The sequence below is a fragment of the Mya arenaria genome, chromosome 1, assembly GCF_026914265.1.
Source record: "Mya arenaria isolate MELC-2E11 chromosome 1, ASM2691426v1".
NCBI lineage: Eukaryota > Metazoa > Mollusca > Bivalvia > Myida > Myidae > Mya > Mya arenaria.
The window spans coordinates 1,301,402-1,321,615 of record NC_069122.1 but is presented as its reverse complement, the minus strand read 5'-3'; the positions used below and the strand labels follow the sequence as shown (position 1 = coordinate 1,321,615).

Here is a 20,214-nt window from a genome sequence, read left to right as displayed (position 1 = left end):
ATATGCAAATCGTGCGCTACTAAAGAGCGTTCAAATATAAAAAAATGTAGTGATTTTAGCGTATTTAAGACAGTTATTGTTATCTATATATAAGTTTATAAAGTATGGCTCGACACAGGTCTTATCACATTGCAAAAATACAGGGGCGGATTCATGAATTTAGTTAGAGTTAAAGGGGGTTAAATGAGGGTCGGAAACTTTTGATATACGTCCCTCCCTCAAAGCCGAAAATGATATGGTTTAAAATGTTGGCTAGGGGTTTGATTACTCCGGGTACCACTCCCCAAGATTTTTCTAACAACTCAAGTCCAAAATTGTGCATTTTGAGCTTATTTCGATTATTTTCTCTACGATACTGTTATAAAAAGTAAACTTGGAGGATTTGAGGGGGTGCCCCCCTCCCCCGGATCCGCTAGTGCTAAACTTTGTGAAAAAAATACGGTGTTCTTCTAAGATTATTAATTATAAACCTTAATACTGTCAGTTTTATGCATTTTTACGTGCACAGAACAGCTTTGCTCTTAGTTATTATATTCTCTGCTACAAAATCTTCTTTTTCCAACTGGTTTAACATTTGTCTGATTATAATCAAGTAGCCCCTTTCCAATATGGCTGCGCCCATGTCCAAACCATGCAATTAAATGTTCTGTTGTTTATCTCTGTAGATTAGCAATAATTATGGATAATTTGGAAAGATTTCGTTCAGAAATTAAGGCCTTAACAAAAGCAGAAGGCCCTAGTAAAAAGAAATTCGAGAAATCTCATGGATTGAAGACGACTTTTCTGTCGCCGAAGCTGTCACGAAAACAAAAACGTAAAGAAGACCGTCAGCAGAAAAAGGAGAGAAAAAACGCCTACAGTAGGAGATTACCTGTAAGTCTGTATAGTAAAGATTGTGATAACATTATAAATTGTTGCACAACTGACGTTTTGATCATACTTCTACTTCTTCAGCTAAAGCCTAAATTCAAGTAATCATATCTAATGTAAATAACAATTATTTATTATCGTAAATGAAAAGCCTTGGTTTACAGGGCCTAGTCACATGATAATAATTGAACCACCTAAATGGCCCTCAATGTGTCTTGACGATTTTTAATCTCTTTTAATCAATATTGTTAGCAACATATGATCTGATTCCCAATACAGCAGCTGAAAATTCTCAATACTGGTGCATGTGGGTAAGAACCAGCTGCCCGAATAGTTCAGTAACAGGGCATGTAGCTACTCTCAAATGATTGATCTGTCAAGTAAACAGACACTTTTCCCGCCATATTGTTAATCCACTTGAACAGTTATTTTACATATGTTGTTTTGAATATTGACTGAATCCTTTAATACAATTTATTTATCTGTTTTGACAGATTCCTACTAAAGAGGATATCGAAAAAGCAAAGGAGGACAAGTTGATGGCAGAAAAATTAGAAAAAAAGAAAAAGAAGTTGAAAGCAATGAAGAAGAAAAGCAAAAAGAGACTGGCAAGAAAGAAAAAAGAGGTAACTATCCTTGAAGACATGTGAATATCATGTAAATTCTGCTATAATGACTGCTGCTGTATCAGTAGCATTTTATATATAGATATATATTATGTGACTGTACAATGTTTAAAAAATGTTTCTACTGATTGGAAATATTGATAACAAACTGTTATGTTAACATTGAAACTAACAGTTTATTATTCAATCTCTAGGAGACTTGCATTATATAGGGGTGGAAACAATTTAAACCAAGTTTTGGATTGTTGGGTATTGTTTTTGATGTGTGTTATTTACCATATTGAAATAAAGGAATAGTTTTAGTTTATATTTGTTAATTAAAATTTGAATTGTTTTGCATTCTGTTTAGTGGTTAACCATTTCAAGCATTTTGATTGGTTAAAAGGCAATGGCCAGCTAGTAGAAGCAGATTACAGTGGATAGGATGTGGGATGACAAGTGGTATGATTGTCTATTTCAAGCGTTTTGATTGGTTGACAGGCACAAGAGGCGAAGCAGGAGGAGAAGAAGGTGGAGACGATGTGGGATGACAAGGAAATTAAGGATCTCGAGAAGAAACTTGGACTCAACAAGCGGAAAAAGAAGGACACACTGCCCCAGTCATTCATGAATGATGGATTGGATTGTATCTTTTATTTAGCAAACAAAGGACAAGTTAATAGATCACATACAGGGGGTCAATTGATCATTTAGAAAACAAGTCGTAATTGCCAAGATAAAATCTGTCTTTTTTGTCAAATGTGCAAGTGACAGTTGTGTTTACCAAGCTTTGAAGGAAAGTTGAAAGCAATCTTAATGTATGTATGACAACTTTTCGGTTTACACAGTTTTCTTAACTAATCTTCATAGATATTCTGGACGTTGTTGATCCACAAAAACTGCAATCTCTGGCAGAATACAATCAACTGGAAGGTATGGCTGTTTCAGGAGAAAGGGAAATAAACATGATGCTGGCTGTCATTCAACCACTTTATTGACCACTAAAGGGATTACAATCTACAATTCATAGATAAAAGATAGCATTTTAATTGTGACAGTGGTCTACTCCAACCACCTCTGACATACAAAATCCCACAAGTTACCTGGTGGAGCCAGGCTCCCATTTGCATTATTTAAATTATATAGCCGTCTTTTTTGGGAAAAATTGGCTAAAATCTGGTTAGAGAGAAGAATTTAGTGAAAAAACTTCAAGCATTCAATTCATGCAATTATTTAGCCTTAAAACAGTTAGTCTAATCGTCTTGCTCTTAGATACATTGTACATATTCAAGGGCTTAATGCTTGAAAATTCTCCAATGCACCTTCTCGCAGCAATGGCCAAATATTGATCTGGGTCATACTTAAGAGAACAAGGCATGTATAAGAAATTTTATTTTTATGTACATATGCCTTAAGGGGAAACAAGGCCATGTGCAATGCCATACTATAATTACAGGTCAGAATAAAATCAAAATATTTCATTTCAGGGGACAGTGACAATGAGTTTGCTGGTTTGCAAGAGGATTGTGAATCTGATGAGGCTGAACACATGGACATGGAACAGTTCTACAGTGATGATGACCATGGTGATGATGTAGATGATGGTAATGATCATGAAAGTTATGGTGATAATGATGTTCATGTGTTCAGTGATACAGTTGACAAAAGTATACAAGACATTAAAAGTAAATCTAAGAAAGAGCTCACTCAGGAAATAGATATTGGTGAAAACATCGATAAGATACAAAAGAGTGCGTTTGGTGGTAAAGAAGTGGCAGCTGATAAGAAAGAGAAGTGGGAAGAACTGGCAGAGAAAATTAAAGAGATAACAGCTAAAAAGCTGAAAGAAAAGAAGGGAAAGAAGGACAAGAAAGTCAGATTTGAGGAGTTAAGTGATGGTAGTGGTGATGATGCTGATGCAGTTGAGGAAATGGAAGATGACTCTGAGTTTGAGAATACTTTTGAATCTGATGATGACAGTATAAATGAGGGTGAAGAGATAGAAGATGATTTGGATGCTGAAGATGATGAAATTGATATGGCTCACATTGGTATGATAAAAGGTACCAAGAGAGAGCTGGAAGATTCAGATTCTGAAGGTGACAATTTAGCTATTGACTTAGAAAATGGGCCTGAAGGTGACAATGAGGCAGATACAAATGAAGAAAACAATGAACTGAAAGAGGACATTTATGGTCGATTAAAGGACTCCAGTGGTAAAATAGTTCGTGACAACAAACCGGCGGGAGGAGAGGGGGCATATGTGCCGCCTGGCAAGAGGTTACAGATGGCTCGGGGCATGGATGAGAAGAGAAAACTGAAATTAGAGAAGCTGCATAAACAGCTGAAGGGAATGGTCAACAGGTAATGATCGGTGACAGTTCAATGAATTGGTCAACATGTAATGATCAGTGGTCAACAGGTAATGATCGGTGATCAGCAGGTAATGATTGGTGATCAACAGGTAATGATCAGTGATGGTCAACAGGTAATGATCGGTGATCAACAGGTAATGATCGGTTACAGTGGTCAGCAGGTAATGATCGGTGGTCAGCAGGTAATGATCGTTGACAGTTTAATGAATTGGTCAACATGTTATGATCAGTGGTCAACATGTAATGATCAGTGGTCACCAGGTAATGATCGGTGACAGTGATCAACAGGTAATGATCAGTGGTCAAAAGGTAATGATCGGTGATGGTCAACAGGTAATGATCGGTTACATTGGTCAGCAGGAAATGATCAGTGGTCAACAGATAATGATCGGTGAGTGGTCAGCAGGTAATGATCAGCGACAGCGTTCAGCAGGTAATGACCGGTGACAGTGAAATGAATTATATTGTTTTTTGTAAAGATATGTATTACTCTGCATTGACTATTTTAGATTTTGAAAAGAATTTGCATTAGCATTTAAAAAACATGATATTATAACCATTAGGTTTTTTCTTTCATAACACTAGATGTATGTATGTATATAATGTAACCTTGATGTCATATTGCAATACTCATTTACCTTTAAACTTCTGACCGAAAAAGGAATAAAATCGTAAAATTTTGGTGAAGAATGTGTCTTGAGATTAAAAGAATCGCGACTACATTCATTGCCATTTAATACAACATTTTATGAAACACTTTAAATTGTCAATGGGTCGCATTATAGCTTTTCGTAAACTTGTTTCATAAATGTTTTTTAAATGGTAACTCATGTAACAGTACCAGTATGTATTGATGATGCCGTACCAAATAAACTGGTGAAAACATTTATTTCTACTAGTGCTTGTAGGTTAAAGCATGTTTCTCCTTCCCTAGGGTGAGTGAAGCAAACATGCAGCCAATCAGCAGCCAGATAGAGGAGCTGTATCTGGGCAACAGCCGTGCAGATGTAAGCGATACACTGGTGGAGTTTGTGAGGTCATCGTGTGTAACTGTGGCGCTGACCCCAGACAGACTTTCTATGGAGCTGATGATGCTGGTCGCCATATTGCATGGAAATGTCGGCTCGGAAGTTGGTAAGGAGGAATTTTGAATCACTTTCATTACCTTGAGATTTAAGGTCATTGTAGTAATGTGAAATAAACTTTAGGTTAATCTATGTACAGTGATGATTGTCGAGAATAAATGTGTGAAAAGCTTATGAAATCTTAAGTTATTACAGTCAGACATATAAAATGAATTAGGTTTTTAACATAGATAAGTTCAGGTACATTTTGTTAAAGCTTGTTGTCATGTTTGTTGGCACAAAATGAAAAACAAAACAAATGCTGGCCACAAATAAGAAATCAGGTTAGTTAAAAACTAGCCCACCTGTAAGTATGAAATATGCATATAATATTGCAAGCCCCATCACTCTTAAGTTATACACCTGGGTCATCTTCTTTGAATAGGAATGGGAAGTGGGTTGGGCTAAATATGAATGAGAAATGAGTTGTGATAGATATGAATAAGAAGTGGGTTGAGCTAGATATGAATGAGAAGAGGGTTGAGCTAGATATGGTAAAGAAGTGAGTTGACCTTGATAGGAATAAGGAGTGGGTTGAGCTAGAAATGATAGAGAAGTGGGTTGAGCTAAAAATGATAAAGAAGTAGGTTGAGCTAGATATGAATAAGAAGTGAGTTGAGCTAGATATGAATGTGAAGTGAGTTGAGCTAGATATGAATAAGAAGTGGGTTGAGCTACATGTAGATATGAATGAGAACGGGTTGAGCTTGCACTGCTGTTGTTTTAAAATAATTCAATCTGATTTATTTCTCCTTTCACAGGAGCAGCTTTTCTTCAAGAACTGGTGAAGGTCTTTAACAGTCTTTCTATGGAGGTGAATTATGGGGCGGGTAAACAGATGGACAATGTTATGGTGTTGCTGGCTCACCTCTACAACTTCAAGGTAGGTATCTTAACAACCAGTGGGCTTTGATCTACAGTACTTGCATTATACAATGTTTGACAGTCTTTTATGGAGTTGAATGATGGGACTGGGAAACAGTCAATGTTATGGTGATGCTGGCTCACCTCTACAACTTAAATGCAGATCTATTACCAACCAGTAGGCACTGGTTTTCAGGATTTACATTGTATATTGTTTGACAGTCTTTCTATGGAGGTGAAATATTGGGCGGGTAAACATACAGATTGTTTCAATGGTGTAATTAGTTGATCTCTACAACTTCAATTACATATACATGTAGTTGTCAACAAACAGTAAGTAATAAATAAGGAAACAGAAGACAATGTTGCCAAGCTTCTGTGTTATTTCTACAACTTCAAGGTAGGCAATAGAGATAAAAAAAAATGTAATTAATAAAAATAAAGAGGAAAAACCAAAAAAGTGAAAGGGATCTTCTGCGGGTTAATCTTATTAATATGCATTTTGTATAACTATTTTACCGACCATGTACACTACCAACAACACCATTTTTGTCTAAAGTGCGTCTCCTTTGCACCAGAGAATGCATCGTCGCAGTTAATTATGCGGATATATTCCATGGTAGCTGAGGCGGTGGTGCTCATAATCACCGCATTCATCTTCTGCTACTGCGTAAGACTTTCAAAAACATGCATACAGCATTGTCACGATGCGGCTTATTGTGATATGCAAGTATTTTAATTGGTATCGTTGGTACAGATTGTACTGTGCTCGCAGAAAGACTTTCAACCAATTGCGAGGGTAAACAATTTAATTCCACAAACTTGATAACTAGGTCGCTGGAATATTGAGTGTTTGTAAAAACATTTTTGGAAATAAGTTAATTAATACTAAAATATACCTCCGAGAGGGCTTTCACAGCTTTAGAAAGTGTTTGCACCAGTAGCTCTGTTCGTTTGTCACACCTCTTTGTTGGATGAGCAGAGGTTATTGAACGTATTTGGAAGTGTTTAAATAATAAACAAAATAGTTTTAATTTAAAAAGACATACCAATTTGCCAAGTGTTTTATTAAATGTGATTTGTTATGTTTGTTACTTTTGGAAAATCATGATTGAAAGTGACTTGGGTTGAACATGCATTCACAGCGCATGATTGAAGGCCTTCTTGCCTCATTTTAGTGTTGAAAAATCCCCTAATCGTCTCGGGTCAAGTTTGTAAGAGTTTAATAAAACTGACTAGAATTATATTAATAGGACAGGAACAAAGAAAAAGCCTTCAGAAAATAGACGGCTACCTTAATTACTGTTGATTAACACTTCGCAAAGCTGCATATAGCATTGACTCAAGGCTGCGAAAGGCGGGGGAAATTATAGAAATGAACGTGTTGGGTGATATGCTTATATGGCGGGGTATAGTGAAAATTAGATTAGAGAGATAATGTCTGTGGTAAGGAAAATGGCCGCGATGTGCAAAATATGCAACAAATGTGTGGTTGGTAGTGTTAGTATATCAATTGTTTCAGCTTAGATAATCAGACAATTCATTGCTCATACACAGGTTGTAGACAGTGTGTTGATATTCAACCTGCTGGACAGATTGACTGAGAGCTTCCAAGAAAAAGACATTGAACTCATCCTGCTGTTGTTAAAACGTGAGTATTTTTCTTTATCCTACTGTTTGCAAATTAACTTAGCATTTGAAGGTTTTGAAGCATTGAGAAATATCCGTTTTTGCTCTGCAAAAATACACCATGTGAATTTCAAATCATGGGGAACATCTATAGCTCGACACATCAAAGAACCAAAAGCTGGTGTCAGCGGTTTGGCATATTCTTTTACGTATCATGTAAATTTAGCTACTGAAGTGGCTGGCTCATATACATCAACCAGCCAATGAAATTGTAGCCGTATTAGGCTCCCAAAAAAGCATGGTAACTAATGACACTCTGAAGGGTTGAAATTAACTGTCCAAAACCACTGTTGTTGCCACTCAGCAAATGACTTTCTCTCTGGAGATATCGCAATTTAACTAACATTTGTCTTGTAGATGTTGGTTTCACTCTCCGAAAAGACAGCCCAAGTGAGCTCAAGGATTTCATTGTGAAGGTACAGGCCAAGGCAAGTGGCGAGGAGGGGGGAAAACTAGCCGACCAATCAAGAGTCAGGTATACATTTAGCAGTAACCCGGATTGGGCAGTGTTATATCTGAATGTTGTGTAGCAGAACATTTCTTATATATTGTCTTATCAACAACTTTGTCAGCAACCATGAAACTGTTCCTTACTCCGCTTCATTAGTAGAGAAATTGACTGACAAAATCTCGTTTTCATGAATATATATGAGGTTGAGGAGAAAACTCTTCTTCCAATGAATTGCATGTTACAATTTTACACTCTTCAAAACCAAAAAAAATGATGTTGTACATGTGTTTTGTTACGTTATATAGAATAGAACGCACAACTTAATTTCATTGGCTTTTATTCCTGATTTCCCCATTCGATACCAATTCCCATTTGGCGCCAATAAAACTGCCTCATTTATTATTCGAGACTATGAAATTTTCCTAGCTAAATGTCTTAAGCCATTATAGAACTCAATGTAGCAGAGCGTAAAATTTTAGCGAGGCTATCTGACGAACAGTTAAGGAGAAATCAAGATGAAACTACATGTAGTTATGACAGTTTCCTGTCAGGTTGGTCATGGATAGACACTAAATTTTTGTTTGTTTCTTGTTGGGAGTTTCAAAGAAAAATGTGTGATTTACATGTTTCATTGTCTTGTGATTGTTCTTGTGGCAGGGGAATTGTAGGTGTCCCCAGGGCAATAACATCAGCCATAAATAAAAAAACGTTCTAGATATCTCAATGAAACTGAGTCTGTTTGATATGTTGGCCTAGCTGATTGTGGTCATATTTTCCCGGTCTTGACTACTGAATTACATTGAAATAAATTCACTAAATCAAAATGAAGTCTTTAACATCTTGAACCTACTTCAATCAGAATTTCCCTAGGTTAATATAAAGATTAATCTTGGCAAATCAGAAAAAAACAGCTTCAAGATAAACCAAATCTGAAACCTAAGTAATAACTTCCAATAAACTTTAAATTGCGTGACTTTACATATTACAAATGGCAACAATTTTTTTTTAATTTGATTATTTTACTTATGTGTTGACTGTTGATATGGGCAAGTTTAACTATGTAGCATAACAATGAAAATATGTTTCCAGTTTACAACTAGGACCATATATGCCAACCATTTAAATGTAATATTTATTTAAAGGTTCATGTTGGATGTAATTATGGCTATCCGGAACAACAACATGAGAAAAATCCCAAATTACGACCCCGATCATCTTGACCATCTACGTAAACTCATCAAAACATACATCAGAGGTAAGATTGATTGGTATCTGTATGAACTATTGATTGGTATCTGTATGAACTATTGATTGGTATCTGTATGAACTATTGATTGGCATCTGTATGAACTATTAATTGGTATCTGTATGAACTATTGATTGGTATCTGTATGAACTATTGATTGGTATCTGTATGGACTATTGATTGGTATTTGAACGGACTATCGACTGGTATCTTAATGAACTATTGATTGGAATCGGAATGGCCTATTGAATGGTATCTGTATGAACTATTGATCGGTTTTGGGAGGAACTATCGACTGGTATCTTTATGAACTATTGATTGATAGCTTTAAAATCCATGGCTTTGTTGGAACTTAAAGAATATTTTTGTGAAAGAAAATGATACCATTTAATTGTCCACTATGGGTGTGATTGGTGCTCCTTTTTCACTTTTTCCAGCTTACACACCTGTGAGTTAAGTTGGTGTGTGTAAATCTGGATCAAGGTTATCCTATGTTTGATTGCCAGGGGTGTCTTTTTATAATCAGCTCTTTGTTAAGTTTTGAATTGCTTCATGCTGCCTTAACAAGTACCTTTCAAAATGGGTCTAATATCATAAGCTTATATTAATATTTTGTATTAATGTGTATATTACAGGTGGCCATTTTGGAGACAATCAGCTGCATGTTTCTGTAAATGATCTATTGAATGCAGAGCAGAAAGGAAAATGGTGGCTGGTAGGGTCTTCCTGGGATGGCAAAGATTCTAAACATGCGGAGAATGGTAGGTATTGGTTTGTCTCTAGATGATTTACTGAACATAGAAAAAATGAGTTGGTTGGTGAGAAATTGAGTGTAGTGGCTATTGAACACTGAGCATAGTTAGTTTGCCTGCAGATGATCTGCTGAACATCGAGTATGGTTAGTGTGTCTGTAGATGAACCACTGAACACAGAGCATGTTTTGTCTGTAGATGATATACTGAAACTGGGACATGTTAAGTGTGTCTGTAGATGAACCACTGAACACAGAGCATGTTTTGTCTGTAGATGATATACTGAAACTGGGACATGTTAAGTGTGTCTGTAGATGAACCACTGAACACAGAGCATGTTTTGTCTGTAGATGATATACTGACACTGGGACATGTTAAGTGTGTCTGTAGATGAACCACTAAACACAGAGCATGGTTTTTCTGTAGATGAACCATTGAACACAGAACATGGTTTGTCTGTAGATGAACCACTGAACACAGAACATGGTTTGTATGTAGATGAACCACTAAACACAGAGCATGGTTTGTCTTTAGATGAACCACTATACGCAGAGCATGGTTTGTCTGTAGATGAACCACTGAACATAGAACATGGTTTGTATGTAGATGAACCACTGAACATAGAACATTGTTTGTCTGTAGATGAACCACTGAACATAGAACATGGTTTGTATATAGATGAACCACTAAACACAGAGCATGGTTTGTCTGTAGATGATATACTGAAACTGGGACATGTTAAGTATGTCTATAAATGAGCAACTGAGAACAGAGCATGGTAAGTGTGTCTGTTGATGAACTGAACACAGAACATGGTTTGTCTGTAGATGAATCACTGAACACAGAACATGGTTTGTCTGTAGATGAACCACTGAACACAGAACATGGTTTGTCTGTAGATGAACCACTAAATACAGAGCATGGTTTGTCTGTAGATGAACCACTAAACACAGAGCATGGTTTGTCTGTAGATGAACCACTGAACACAGAACATGGTTTGTCTGTAGATGAACCACTAAACATAGAACATGGTGTATGTAGATGAACCACTAAACACAGAGCATGGTTTGTCTGTAGATGAACCACTAAACACAGAGCATGGTGTATGTAGATGAACCACTGAACATAGAACATGGTTTGTATGTAGATGAACCACTGAACATAGAACATTGTTTGTCTGTAGATGAACCACTGAACATAGAACATGGTTTGTATGTAGATGAACCACTAAACACAGAGCATGGTTTGTCTGTAGATGAACCATTGAACATAGAACATGGTAAGTATGTCTGTTGATGAACCCATGAATACAAGTCATGGTTTACTGACCATGAAGCTGAAAGGAAAATGGTGACTGTTTGGATCTTTCTGGGTTGGCAAGGATTCAAAATATTTATTATATTTACCTGAATCTAAATTTGGTAGAATTCAGTGATTTGAGTAAAATTAATTATTTTCTTGTGTTTTAAAATTATTGAAATGATAAATTCAGCATTATTTATTGGGGAGTTTTCAGGAAAGTTTATATATGTCTGCAAGTCTACAACCTTATGAAGATTACTGCACTTTGGTCCACTCTAATTTTGGAACATTGTCAATGTTTATACGGCAATTACAAGTCAGATAGAAACACTCTTGAACTTTAATAATCAACATTGGCCTCTCTTTTTCAGGGGATTCAAAAAGTAGTTCCAGTCTTGGTAACATGGAAGTTTCCAACAAGCTTCAGCAATTGGCACGGAAACAGCGTATGAATACAGAGTTGAGGAGGAATATTTTTTACATCATCATGACCAGTGAGGTAAGAATGTCTTGTATTAGTTTGTTCTGGTTACTTTTAGCTTGATTGTGACAAAAGCTCAGAGGTAACAGAAACCAGATTTAGTCTGTTTCCAGGGGTTGGTGGGGATCAAACCCACAACCTCTTTTGTGAGAGGCGTACACCTTTATCACTTATGGCTATTCCATTTAAACATATAATCCCCGGGGAGAAGGCACTTTTTAATTATACCACCCCCCTACAGAAGCAATTTTACCCTTTTGGGGTCCAAATCAGTGAAAAAAGACACCCACCCATATACTATTGAAATAATTGCCTTCCCCCTGTAGGTTGTATGTTTTACTGGAATAGCCCTTAACCATTCTCACTCTCTTTTTTATTTAAGTAATACATTTGAACTGTTTTGAACTTCTAACAACAGTGTCTGAGTTATCGAAAGCTGTATGACACAGCCTGGTGAAATTGGAGAGGGACTGATGGTAAAAAATGCTAAATCAACAAAAGACAAAGAGCATTAGAATAGTTTGGCTTGGTCATGTACATGTATATACACAGGGATAGTCCGCTAGCTAAATGTGTTTATGAAGTTCTTCCATCAGGGCCTGAAGTCTGGAAGGCAACAGGGGTTAGTGTCGGTTATTAACAATTACTAAACCATTTAACCTATCAATGATTATATTGATATTGCACACACAGGACTACATAGATGCCTTTGAGAAGCTGTTACGTCAAGGCCTTAAATCCAGTCAACAACAGGAGATGGTGTTGGTCATCCTCAGCTGCTGTATGCAGGAGAAGCAGTATAACCCATTTTACGCCTACCTGGCTCAGAAGTTCTGTGAATACCATAGGACCTACCAGGTAATTAGCCCATTCTAGGTGTATCAGCCCAAAAGTCCTTTGCATGTCCTATGACCTACCAGGTAATTAGCCCATTCTAGGTGTATCAGCCAAAAAGTCCTTTGCATGTCCTAGGACCTACCAGGTAATTAGCCCATTCTAGGTGTATCAGCCCAAAAGTCCTTTGCATGTCCTAGAACCTGCCTGGTAATATAGCCTATTCTAGGTGTACCAGCCCAAAGGTCCTTTGAATGTCATAGGACCTACCAGGTAATTAGCCCATTCTAGGTGTACCAGCCCAAAGGTCCTTTGAATGTCCTAGAACCTGCCTGGTAATGTAGCCTATTCTAGGTGCATCAGCCCAAAGGTCCTTTGAATGTCCTAGGACCTACCAGGTAATTAGCCCATTCTAGGTGTATCAGCCCAAAAGTCCTTTGAATGTCCTAGGACCTACCAGGTAATTAGCCCATTCTAGGTGTACCAGCCCAAAAGTCCTTTGCATGTCCTAGAACCTGCCTGGTAATATAGCCTATTCTAGGTGTATCAGCCCAAAAGTCCTTTGAATGTCTTAGAACCTGCCTGGTAATATAGCTTATTCTAGGTGTACCAGCCCAAAAGTCCCTTGCATGTCCTAGAACCTGCCTGGTAATATAGCCTATTCTAGGTGTACCAGCCCAAAGGTCCTTTGAATGTCCTAGAACCTGCCTGGCAATATAGCCTATTCTTGGTGTACTAGCCCAAAGGTCCTTTGCATGTCCTAGAACCTGCCTGGTAATATAGCCTATTCTAGGTGTATCAGCCCAAAAGTCCTTTGAATGTCTTAGAACCTGCCTGGTAATATAGCTTATTCTAGGTGTACCAGCCCAAAAGTCCCTTGCATGTCCTAGAACCTGCCTGGTAATATAGCCTATTCTAGGTGTACCAGCCCAAAAGTCCTTTGAATGTCCTAGAACCTGCCTGGTAATATAGCCTATTCTTGGTGTACTAGCCCAAAGGTCCTTTGAATGTCCTAGAACCTGCCTGGTGATATAGCCTATTCTAGGTGTACCAGCCCAAAAGTCCTTTGAATGTCCTAGAACCTGCCTGGTAATATAGCCTATTCTAGGTGTACCAGCCCAAAAGTCCTTTGAATGTCCTAGAACCTACCTGGTAATATAGCCTATTCTAGGTGTACCAGCCCAAAAGTCCTTTGAATGTCTTAGAACCTGCCTGGTAATATAGCCTATTCTAGGTGTACCAGCCCAAAAGTCCTTTGAATGTCCTAGAACCTGCCTGGTAATGTAGCCTATTCTAGGTGTATCAGCCCAAAGGTCCTTTGAATGTCATAGGACCTACCAGGTAATTAGCCCATTCTAGGTGTACCAGCCCAAAAGTCCTTTGCATGTCCTAGAACCTGCCTGGTGATATAGCCTATTCTAGTTGTACCAGCCCAAAAGTCCTTTGCATGTCCTAGAACCTGCCTGGTAATATAGCCTATTCTAGTTGTACCAGCCCAAAGGTCCTTTGAATGTCCTAGAACCTGCCTGGTAATATAGCCTATTCTAGGTGTATCAGCCCAAAGGTCCTTTGAATGTCCTAGGACCTGCCTGGTAATATAGCCTATTCTAGGTGTACCAGCCCAAATGTCCTTTGCATGTCCTAGAACCTGCCTGGTAATATAGCCTATTTTAGGTGTACCAGCCCAAAAGTCGTTTGCATGTCCTAGAACCTGCCTGGTAATATAGCCTATTCTAGGTGTACCAGCCCAAAAGTCGTTTGCATGTCCTAGAACCTGCCTGGTAATATAGCCTATTCTAGGTGTACCAGCCCAAAGGTCCTTTGAATGTCCTAGGACCTGCCTGGTAATATAGCCTATTCTAGGTGTACCAGCCCAAAGGTCCTTTGAATGTCCTAGGACCTGCCTGGTAATATAGCCTATTCTAGGTGTACCAGCCCAAAGGTCCTTTGAATGTCCTAGGACCTGCCTGGTAATATAGCCTATTCTTGGTGTACCAGCCCAAAGGTCCTTTGAATGTCCTAGAACCTGCCTGGTAATATAGCCTATCCTAGGTGTACCAGCCCAAAGGTCCTTTGAATGTCCTAGCACCTGCCTGGTAATATAGCCTATTCTAAGTGTACCAGCCCAAAAGTCCTTTGAATGTCCTAGGACCTGCCTGGTAATATAGCTTATTCTAGGTGTACCAGCCCAAAGGTCCTTTGAATGTCCTAGAACCTGCCTGGTAATATAGCTTATTCTAGGTGTACCAGCCCAAAAGTCCTTTGAATGTCCTAGGACCTGCCTGGTAATATAGCTTATTCTAGGTGTACCAGCCCAAAAGTCCTTTTAATGTCCTAGGACATGCCAGGTAATATAGCTCATTCTAGGCCAGAATTTATGTAAATAAAAAAAGAAACAAGTACAGTTGAACACCATTAATCTGAAGTCGTAGGGACCCAACAAATTACTTCGGATTAACAGTGTTTCGGATTAATAATTTTCCGCAAATGACAGCATTCGTGAATCATAGATGATGTGAAATACTAAGTCGTGAAAATTGCACTGTCAGTTACACATTACCAATACGATACACTCCGCTTGAGTTTATCTTTCGTATATAAAAATATTTGTTGATTTATTGTTGAATAATTGACAAGTAATTCGTTATTATACTTCTTTATTAAAACAACATAAAAGGCACATGTATGCATTTGAAACATAGCACAGTTTATAAAAAGTTTGTAACATACACGTGATCAATGTCATTCTTTAACAAGCGCTAATTGTGCTCCATTGTCACCTCAAGCCGATGCCCGAGTGCATTCAAAGTAAGGTGTGAAAAACAATGACAGGGTCAGGTTCGAATTAAGAATTGATAAATAGGTGTGAAATACCAAATCGGGACCATAATTTTTACTTCGGAATGGCGATTATTTGGGAATAGCGATTTCGGATTAAAGACCAAATATAAAGTTAAACAAAGAAGGAGTAAAATTGGGACCGAAAAATTAATTCTTAATAGCGATAATTTCGGATAAACGGTGTTCGGAATAGTGGTGTTCAATTGTAATATAACCCATTCTACACCTGTCTTGCTCAGAAGTTCCGTGAATAGGGCCTAATGGGTAATTGAGCCCATTTTAGGTGTACCAGCCCAAAGTCTTTTGAATGTCCTAGGACATGCCAGGTAATATAGCCGTTTCTAGGTGTATCTGGCTCTGAAGTTCTTTGAATATTATAGGACCTACTTTGTTATATAGCCCATTCTAGGCCTACATAGATCTGAAGTCCTGTAGATATCCTAGGACATCCCAGGTAATAAATTACAACCCATTAGAGACCTACCTAGCTTCGGAGTTTAAACACTTAAAGCCCAATAGCTTAAAAACATCAAGGCTGACAGTTTAAAGTATTGGAAATTATCTATATTTATTGTTTTTAGAATACAGTTCATTTACTGTAAATGAACAAATTAAATAAATGGTGAATTAAGAACATGTTTACTTATCTAACCACCCGCTATTTCAGATGGGTTTCCAGTTCAGCCTGTGGGACCAGTTTAAGGTGCTTGGAAGCCTCTTGGACAGAAGCCGGGACCAACTTGCAAAACTCCTGGCTCATCTGGTGTCCACTGGGGCACTGTCTCTATCAGTATTTAAAGTAGGTGTCTCCCTATCTTCTGTTATATTTTGTGTAATATATCAGTGTATGTTTAATGGCTCTTCGAGAGAAGTTTTATCTTGCTCAACTACTCACTCATTGGGTGTCTGGTGGTTTCAGTATTAAAGATATTCATTACTGCATATATAAACTATGTTTGCTTTTTAATTGTTAAGGGCTATTCCAGTAAAACATATAATCCCCGGGGGGGAGGCAATTATTTAAATAGTATAAGGATGGGTGCTTTTTTTGCTAATTTGGATCCTGAAAGGGTATATTTGCTTCTGTAGGAGGATGGTATTTTTTAAAAGTGCCTTTCCCCAGGCGGTTATGTGTTTAAATGGAATAGCCCTAAGTCAATTTCCATGACTATCTATTGAATTTGAGCTGTTTATTCTAAAACATACACTGTGTGTTGAATGGTTTTGTTTATATCTTTAAGAGTCACCAATTTTTGTGTTGAAATGCAAGGCAACAGACACTTCAGTCCCAATTTTATATGTGATCTACCAGTAGTCAACATTTCTTTATCCTAAATATTCATTGTTGGTTTATTTATGTTAAATGTATATCCTCATGGGGTTTTGAGCCAAAGTCAAAAACTCAATTTGTCACGAAAATGACTGTACAATCTACTACTATAAAACCAACTTGTTATCTTCAGACTGTCCAGTTTGGGACCCTGGACAAAGCCATGGTGAGGTTCATGAAACATTTCATGACAGAACTACTTCTGGAACACCCTGATGACAACGTGAAAGAAGTGTTCACAAGGATCGCGCACATTGACAAACTGAAGCCACTGCATGAGGGCTTAAAGCTGTTTCTGAAGCATTTCTTGGTGAAAGGGAAGAAGTCAGAGCCCAAGAGCCCCATGTTGATAGAGAGGGTGGAAATGGTGGAGAGGATATTGACCCGGGGGAAGGGCCATGTGTTATTGTGATTGTGGGAAATGTATTGTTTAAGATTCTTGTTAATTGGTCTATTTTATTTCCAAAAGAAGTCAAGATATTGCCACACCTTTGTCTTGTGAGTCAGTTGTCAGGTCTTGCCAAATTGATTTACGGTAGTCTGACATTGTCTGTTAAGAGTTATCTGGCTTGGAGGTTTTTGGGGTTTTCAAACAAACAAAACACAAACGCTATTCAACAATCAAAATAAAGCTTTGAAAACTGCATTTATGAAGCTTATATACGAAAAATGGAATTATTTTATTGTTCAAGGTTTACATTTTAAACTCAAGACAAAATTAATGGAACTTTCATGACATTTGCCTGGTTGGTAGGTTTTGAAATTGGAACCACTATGCTAACCATATAAAGAAACTGGAATTTCCTCGTGCTGTTCATGTTGGCCACAAGCCCATATCTAGAAGGTCCTGGAAAACATTTATACAAATCTTGACCCGTATACTCAGAATGAAATTGATATTTTGTACTTGTGTATAAAGGCCTATACATGTAGTTCATGATAGAATACTTGCTCAACTGAAAAACAGATCATCATTGGCATACTCTAGTTGTGCTCTTGCCATAGACTGCTGTACCAGTACAGTTCTGATACTGCAATTCATACAATGTAGCCTTCAAATAAAGTTTTAACGTTGTTAATGCTAATTGTTAGGTCCTCCTTTAATAGGAGCAAAGGAACTGAAAAATATCCTATTATGCAGTAATTTTGTTAAATATCACATATAAATAAGTCACATATTGAATTGAAAATGTTTTACAAATTCAAACTACAGTTACCTTGTCCATGTGACCAGTCAAACAATTTTTTAGAGTAAATGATATTAAATTCTATGAAAACAAATGATCATAACATATGATTGTTTATAGGAGGGTCCCAGTATGTATAAGCAAGGATAGATGTCCATGGCACACCTAATTTAAGAATGCCATCAATGTCAGTTTATCTTATTGTGTTAAAAATTGTGCCTAGTAAGAAATGATATGAAGCCATTGAAGAGTCAATACTAAATAGATACATGGCATTTTACAAATATGTGTTCAGTCTCGTAGACAAGTAAATTAATGAGATTTTAAGTGTTTTATTTGAATTAATTTTACAAGTAAATCACTGATTTTGTGTCATTTTGTCAAAGTGTCTGCACTGGTTTCACGTTCAATTTGGCAGCTAGTTCATTCTGAAAAGAAAAATGAATAAAATGTATTGCGTGCACATTATATTAATTCATTTTGGTAAAACACTCGAATGTGTACCAGAATGTTTTATCATTTTTCGCATCATATGTAACTTAGATTTATGAACTAAATGTTGCAATTAGAAATAAAATAAACCCATATGTGTAATATTATGTCACTTATTTTTGAAAAAAAAAACAGTTGCACATAAGTTAGGAAAATGTGGGACTGACAGTAATATGTACATGTTTGTCAATTGGCAGACCAAATCTTGTCTGTAAAATAACTTGAAACGGCTTAACCTAATACTATGTACTTCAGTGGTAGGTTGCCCCCGACCAGTAGATGACTCCTAAATTGCTTTTGAGGTCAAAGGTAAACATTCTCATGAAACGCACACTAACTTGAGAATATTTTGACCTAGGACCATCAAACTTCAGTGGAAGCTTGACCAGCTATGGCCTAGGACCATCGAACTTTAGTGGTAGATTGACCAGCTGTTGGTCTTGGACCATCAAACTTTAGTGGTTGATTGACCAGCTGTTGACCTAGGACCATCAAACTTTAGTGGTAGCTTGACCAGCTATTGGCCTAGTAACATCAAACTTCAGTGGTAGATTGACCAGTTGTTGGCCTAAGACCATCAAACTTCAGTGGTAGATTGACCAGCTATTGGCCTAGGACCATCAAACTTAAGAGGTAGATAGACCAGCTAATGGCCTATGACAATCGTACTTCAGTGGTAGATTAACCAGTGTTGGCCTACAACCAAATAACTTCAGTGGTAGGATGACCCAACTGTTGACCTAGGACCATTAAAGTTCAGTGGTGGATTTACCAGCTGTTGACATAGGGCCATCAACTTCAGTGGTAGATTGACCAGCTGTTGGCCTAGGACCATCAAACTTCAGTGGTAGATTGACCAGCTGTTGGCCTAGGACCATCAAACTTCAGAGGTAGATTGACCATTAATGGCCTAGGCCCATCAAACTTCAGTTGTTGGCCTAGGACCAAATAACTTCAGTGGTAGGTTGACCTAGGACCATCAAACTTCAGTGGTAGATTTACCAGCTGTTGACATAGGACCATCAACTTCAGTGGTATATTGACCAGCTGTTGGCCTAGAACCATCAAACTTCAATGGTAAATTGACTAGCTAATGGCCTAGGACCATCAAACTTCAGTGGTAGATTGACCAGCTGTTGGCCTAGGACCATCAAACTTCAGTGGTAGATTGACCAGCTGTTGGCCTAGGACCATCGAGCTTCCATGGTAGATAGACTGACCAGCTTATAAGCCCTATTGGTTTTGAGATTGGTCGTTCAAAGTCAGTCAATATTTTTATGAAAAAATGAAAGCATTGTCTTCACTTTCACAAAGTTCAACCATTAATTATCAATGCATTTTTAGCTCACCAGAGAACAAAGTGCTCAAGGTGAGCTATTGTGATCGGTCTTTGTCCGGCGTCCGACCGTCCGTCCGTCAACAAATGCTTAAAAAACATTTCCTCTAAAACTACCTGGCCAAATTCAATGAAACTTCACAGGAAACTTCCTCATGTGACCCTCTACAAAAATGCAACAAGGGGTCACGATTGATCAACAACAACAACAACAACAAAATGGCCGACTTCATGTTTTGCTTTAAAAAACATCTGCTCTGAAACTACCTGTCTAAATTCAATGAAACTTTACAGGAAGCATCCTTGGGTGACCCTCTACAAAAATACAACAAAGGGTCACAATTGATCAACAACAGCAATAACAACAAAATGGCTGACTTCCTGTTTTGCTTTAAAAAACATCTCCTCTGAAACTACCAGTCCAATTCAATGAAA

General features: G+C 37.7%; 1 protein-coding gene across 1 annotated transcript; it reads left to right on the top strand.

Moving 5' to 3' along the window:
• The first annotated feature begins 616 nt into the window (after positions 1–616).
• Positions 617–18,545, top strand: LOC128237070 (nucleolar MIF4G domain-containing protein 1-like). The gene is made up of 15 exons (XM_052952269.1): positions 617–873; positions 1,365–1,496; positions 1,977–2,121; positions 2,346–2,408; positions 2,963–3,839; positions 4,785–4,984; positions 5,736–5,857; positions 7,396–7,489; positions 7,885–8,002; positions 9,121–9,233; positions 9,860–9,985; positions 11,650–11,777; positions 12,453–12,617; positions 16,102–16,233; positions 16,898–18,545. Exons 1-15 carry the CDS (start codon positions 679–681, stop codon positions 17,174–17,176), a joined length of 2,889 nt encoding a protein of 962 aa, XP_052808229.1. The 5' UTR covers positions 617–678; the 3' UTR covers positions 17,177–18,545.
• Positions 18,546–20,214: the final 1,669 nt, after the last annotated feature.

Excerpts from the sequence above, each read along its gene's own strand:
- LOC128237070 (XM_052952269.1), top strand. The coding sequence starts at position 679 with ATGGATAATTTGGAAAGATTTCGTTCAGAAATTAAGGCCTTAACAAAA. Across the intron at positions 5,858-7,395 it reads CTCACCTCTACAACTTCAAG|GTTGTAGACAGTGTGTTGAT; the intron begins GTAGGTATCTTA and ends GCTCATACACAG. Across the intron at positions 16,234-16,897 it reads TGTCTCTATCAGTATTTAAA|ACTGTCCAGTTTGGGACCCT; the intron begins GTAGGTGTCTCC and ends TGTTATCTTCAG.